At 42.7% G+C, this 5852-nt stretch overlaps 1 protein-coding gene across 5 annotated transcripts in view; it reads right to left on the bottom strand.

The window, feature by feature from the left end:
* The window catches only part of KIF13B (kinesin family member 13B), a 168480-nt gene extending 168209 nt beyond the window's left edge, over nucleotides 1–271 (bottom strand). For all 5 annotated transcript variants that reach the window (XM_015585075.2, XM_015585078.2, XM_015585077.2 and 2 more), the window contains exon 1: nucleotides 121–271. In XM_015585075.2, coding sequence (XP_015440561.1) covers nucleotides 121–175 — 55 coding nt within the window. In that variant the 5' untranslated portion in view covers nucleotides 176–271. The remainder of the gene's footprint in view (nucleotides 1–120) is intronic.
* Nucleotides 272–5852: the final 5581 nt, after the last annotated feature.

Genomic DNA, 5852 nt, shown 5'->3' with positions numbered 1-5852 from the left:
CCGAATACGGACTCCGGGGGCGGGGCGGCTGGACCCCACACGGCGGCCGCCGCGAAGGGAAAGGCGCACCAGGCACCTGCCGCCTCCGCCCCGGTGGCCCCGGGTGGGCTCGGCTCTCACCTCTTCGGTTCATGGGCCTGATCCGGACGGCCACTTTCACTTTGGAGTCTCCCATCCTGCCGCCGCCGCCGAGACTCTCGCTCGGCTTCCGTCTGCCGCGGCCACCGGGCAATTCTTCGGCGCTGACCGGGCGGGAGGGGGGCTACGGACGAGCGAGAGGGGCGGGGCCTGGGGCGGGGCCTGTTGAAGGGCGGGGCCTGTGCGCTCCAGCTGCACGACGGGACTTGTAGTCCTGGAACTGGAAGGCGGTCGTGGGCAGGGAGGGGTTTTGGAGGGAGATTTCTGTGAGTGTTGGCTCTCAGGACCTTAGGGCCTTGTAAATGGCCCTCTACCTTTTCACTATTCTTATTTTTATAAGCTATCGATGAGCTGGTGCCTCAGTTGAGAACAAACAATTGAATAATTGGCGTTGGAGCTCTTGCAGCCTCTCAGACTCATTTCTTGCCAATTTAGGGTTTAATCCAGGGCCAAATTATTTTCTCTGCCTACTTTGCCTTCCCTTCTTTTGTTTCCTGAAATCATCCTTCAAGACTAAAGTTAATGTCTCTGGAAGTATTCATAGATCCACAAATTAACTTCGTAACACCTCACCCACTGCCCTTCTGGTCTAGACCTTGGTCTCTGGAACCCATTTGGATTCAAATCCCACCTCAGCGCTTTCCACCTATGTGACTATATATAAATGATTTGACTGCTCTGTGCTTTCATATGTAAAATAAAGACAATAAGAATGACTACTTTATAGGATTGTTGTGAAATTTAAGTTAGTTAATACAAGTACAGCTCTTAAAAACTCCCTGATGTGTAGGAAGTGCTCAGTAAATGTTAGACATTATTTTTGCTCTCTTATAGCGTTTATGCTGCAACTATTTATGTCGCTCTTATCATATATTTTTTAAACCATTCTTACTTGTATGTGTAGCCTAGCCTGTAGTACAGACCTACTAAACATTTATTGCGCAAATGGATCAGTGAAACCACACTAAAATTAGCTCTTTCTTAAGCTGCTAAAGAAAAAAAAAAAACTCACAGGCCCAAAATGGCCTCACTCATGCTAAAAGCCCATGACACCAAACCTATATGTCATACCTGACCTAACTGCAATTTCAACCTCTCCCAGAAACATAATCTTAATCAACCAGTACAGAATTTTCTGGTCAAGCACCTGTAAGGTAATGTGTCCTATAGGCCGTCTCCATCCCCCATAGAAAGAAGAGATAATCTGTATAATAAAAACCCATCCCCGTTTTCACCCCCTCCCCCCCAAAAAAGATGTTCCTGTCCATAGTTAATCTTTTCTTTACCTAATAGATCCCTTCCTCCACCCTTCTTCCTATAAAATCCTCCATTTTGTACAACTCCCCCGAGCGCCCTTCTAGTTGCTAGACGGGATCTCCTCAATTCATGAATCACTTAATAAAGCCCATTAGACCTTCAAAATTACTACATTGAATTTTGTTTTTTTAACAGAGCCCTAGCAGAGACTGCTAACTGGTTGCCTGTGAGTAAGATCTGGCCTGCAAATATGTTCTGTTTGGCCCAACAGTAGTGATCAACGCATGAAAATCAGGAGATTTTTATATGCAATACAGGGCCCACGTGACGTATTGGAAATATGGATTGGAACTGAGGAGCAGTGGTCACCTTTCTAAGACATAGGTCTCTCCAGTTCACCACAGCCCCACTCAGGTCTGCTTTACCACCATACGTCTAGATCCTATGGGTTTATTACACCCGCTTGCTTATTGTTTACATGACAGTACAGAACTCGAACCCATTTTACAGATGAGTAAATACAGAAAGCTGGCAAGACTTGTCTTTGTTACTAAACGTCCTGCTGTTGAAAGAACTTCAACATAAGCCGAGTTGTCAAAAAGGTTAAAAACACCTTTAAGAGCAGTATAATCCTGACACATTCCACGACATGGATGAACCCTGAAGACATTATGCTAAATGAAATAAGCCAGACACATAAAAACAAACGCTGGGTGATTCCACTTACATCAGGTACCTAGAGTAGTGAAATTCAGAGACAGAAACCTGAATGGTGGTTGCCAGGAGCTGTGGGGGAGGGAGAAATGGAGAGTCAGTGTTTAAAGGGTACAGACTTTTGTTTTGTCAAGATAAAAACAACAGTGTGAATGTACTTTATGCCACCGAAATGTACACCTAAAAATGGTTACAAAGGTAAATTCATGCCATGTATATTTTACCACAATTTTCAAAATGTTAAATATAGGATCATGTTGTACATCTGAAACTACTGTTATATGTCAATTCTAGCTCATTAAAAAAAAAAAAGGCTAAAAAATAGAAATGCTACCCCAGAAGGCCCTCTTTAAAAGAAGGGGATTTCTTTCTTAGAGGCACTACTCTGAGGTTTCAGGAGGGCCTTCTCAGCTGGAGAAGCAGTGGGTTCTAGCACAGTAAATCTTATGATTTTCACAGCCCAATAAAGAAATAAAGCAAGGAGACCCAACATAGAATTGCCAGCTGTTTAATCTTACCAAGTAAATTCTTTAAAAACTAATGCAAGCAACAATTGCTATCTACTATTGTCATCATTTTCTTTTTCAAGGAAGTTCACAAAGAATATATTTTTATGTTGAAATTGTTTGCTTGATGATCACAACTGTCTTTTTGTTTTAATTAGCATTGAAAAAACTTTTGTCATAGCTCCTGGACTGATCACCAGAATTGGGTACTCTGGTCTTAACCAAATTGCCTAATAACCATCTCAACACATACAGGTTATAACAAATAAGAGTTTGCAATGTGCCAAGGTTCCTGGGTATTCATTTTTTACTTTATATGTCTCTTTTAAAAGGGAGAGTGAGAAGGAATGTTCTGATAGTAGCTGGAATCTAGCTTTTAAACACAAGCAAGACCAGCAGAAAAGAGAAGTTCCACAGTTTCTATGGGAACATTGTATTCAAATTTAAGTTCAAATTTCAGAGAGGAGAAAGCCCCTAAGGAGTTGAAGGGGAGTGGGGGAGATATAATAGGGAAAAGGTGAGGACTTTCTCTAAAGTTCCAAAACCAGTTAAATAGTCTGGAAACATTGATTGGATGAAAATGATAGTAGCTTCCTAAGAGACTGTAGCGGAAAAACCCCTGTGGGCTATTCTACCTTTTGACTTCTAGTCACAGAAATCTCTTTTGACTTGTGCTGTAAACGTGAGGAGAGATGATTCTGAGAGAATCCTGAGAAAGAAACAAATAAGATGCGAGTTACAACCTGCAGCCAAGGAGCTTGGGGCTTTTGCACCAGGTAACTGGAGAGCTGCCCAGTCACTAAGCTGGGCAGCGGAGGGGGCGGGGGGCGGGGGCTCAGCCTCCAACACAAGGAAGGAAGAGTCTTGGTTTCTCCTTTTTTGAACTATTAAGAGAAAGAAGAGAAAAAGAACTAGTAAGTAAGCCGCTGCCTTGAGCCTTTGTTGGTAAAGCAAGTACTTAAGATATCAACCAATGCTGCATTCAAGATATTGGGGTTGGTCTGCTTAATGCTGAATTTTAGCTGCGTTGATAAGAGATTTCTCCTTGTTCTGTTTTGTTTTGTTGTTTTACTTTGTCCTGTCAGTTGCAAATCCACTTATTCTAAAACTAATTTCTAATTTACTTGTCATGGCTTTGAGCCACCCATTCATCGGTTTCTGACGGTCCCTGTACAGGCTGAGGAAGACATTTCACCCCATTGTCGTAAAATCATGACTTACAGAATAATGATAGCTTAACATATGCTGAACACTCACTGTGTGCTAGACACCGTCCTAAGCATTTTACACGAATTTACTCACTTAATGCTCGCACTCACTCTGTGAGTGATTCCTGTTATTATCCCTGTATTACAGATGGAGAAACTGAGGACCTAGCATCTTACCCAAGGGCCTTGTGTTGCTGTTGTGACCTTTTCTCCCATTCTCCCTTTTATCATGATGGCAAGTATCTATGTGCAGAGTGCTCAGCCCAAAGAAATTCGAAAAGATCTAATTTTCACAATTCTACTTTTCGAAATAGTTTCTAAAACCCTCTTATTTGTAAAAAGTGAGACCTCTTTATTAGCTTCTATTTTCTGCCTTTAGAAGAAGGATGGAGTGAGCTAATCACTTCATTGAAGCCCAGGACCTCTCCAGCGAACATCAGTATTTACCTGCTTTCCGCAGAGTTGGCTTTGGCAGAGCGCTTGGTTTTCCCCAGCTATACCTGTCTCTCCTCCTGTCCCCCCATCTATACTGTGAGCACAAGGAGAGTGTCCTTTTCCAAGTCTCTTTATCTTCAACACCCGTAAGGACGTAGCTGTTACTTAGTAGGCAGGCACTTCATACATTTTTAGGAAAGAAGATATTAATACAGTATCATGATTAACCTCAGACAGATTAAATGATTTGCCTAAAATCGTGTAGCTAGTAAACCACAGGGTTGGAATGCAAACACAAGTGTTTGTGATTCAAAAAATCTGTGCTGTTTCCACACACAGAAAGGCCATGCCTATGTTTCCTCTTACGTATTTTTCATGTTAGCGTTATCTTTCCTACGTTGTGAATTCCTGAAGCCTAGGTCTCAGTAATAGCAGCTCTCCATAGCTATTATTTATCAAGCACTTGTTATGTGCCAGGCATTGTGCCCAGCATCCCATATATGTGATCTCATTTAAATATCACAACAATCCCATGAGGTCGGCGCTGTTGTTATAGTCTTTGACAGATGGGCAACTGAATCTTAATAAGGCAAGTTAACTTTGCACACTGGCCTGAGTAAGAGATTCTTCGTTGCAAATGTGGAGCCTCCTGTGTGCCTTGCCTGAGCTGTCAGATCATTACCATACACGAACTTGCCTCTTCACTTGGTATCTGGTGCTCTGCTGGGTCCCTCAGCCTTTATTGATACTCTTCATCAAGCACCCACTGGGAGGGCCTCGACCTGTGCTCCTTGTTTTAATTATTTTATTATCTTAGTCAACAAATTTCTCTACTATGTGTTTGGCCATATGGCATTAGGTGCTTCGGCTACAAAGATAAAAAAATGTGCTTCGGCTACAAAGATAAAAAAGATGAGCACTAAGAAGTTGGGTTAGATTTCTGGAAATTTTGCAACTTTTCCCTGTTGTTTTGCTGCCTGTCACCAATGTCTGGGAATCCCCTCTAAAAACAACACCCTAGAAAGCAGGAGATTCAGTATGCTTGGCTTGGGAGATCACGAAAAAGGCAAAGCTAAGGATACACAACCCAGTTCCAGAGCTTGGAACAAAGGAGAAATAATAGTTGGAGTGGGAAGCTCAGACATAAGAGAAAGTAGTTGGAAAAGAAGAAGACAAAGGAAAGAAACACTAGTCTGCATCTAAGAGTAGCTGCAGGAGCATAAGTTGCAAAAAAAGCTCATGAAGTCAAAAGCCTTGTCTTTTGTACCTGTTTGTTCCATCCCCATTGCCATCATCCTGTTCTAAGCCTTCCAAAGTCCTTGTTTTCAAAGCCTCTGCGTGGCCCCTCCCCAAAAGATACCTATGGGCAGAAAGTATCCATCCATCCTGCATATGGGACTCACTCTGGAGTCATAGAGTAAGGTTTCTCCTGAAAGAATGAAGCTACAAACTTGTGGGGCTTAGGAGCCTGAATGGAATTGGCCTCGATGTTGAGAAATGTAGATGTTTAGAAGAGTCCTCTTGGATGTTGGAGGTTAAAGATGTTCCCTGAAATGTGCTCGGTGGGGTGGACCCAGGCAAGGCCCTCTTTCCC

This window comes from Pteropus alecto, unplaced genomic scaffold (assembly GCF_000325575.1).
Source record: "Pteropus alecto unplaced genomic scaffold, ASM32557v1 scaffold50, whole genome shotgun sequence".
Taxonomy (NCBI): domain Eukaryota; kingdom Metazoa; phylum Chordata; class Mammalia; order Chiroptera; family Pteropodidae; genus Pteropus; species Pteropus alecto.
Note: the sequence above shows the minus strand (reverse complement) of the source record. Positions and strands in the feature narration are given on the sequence as shown.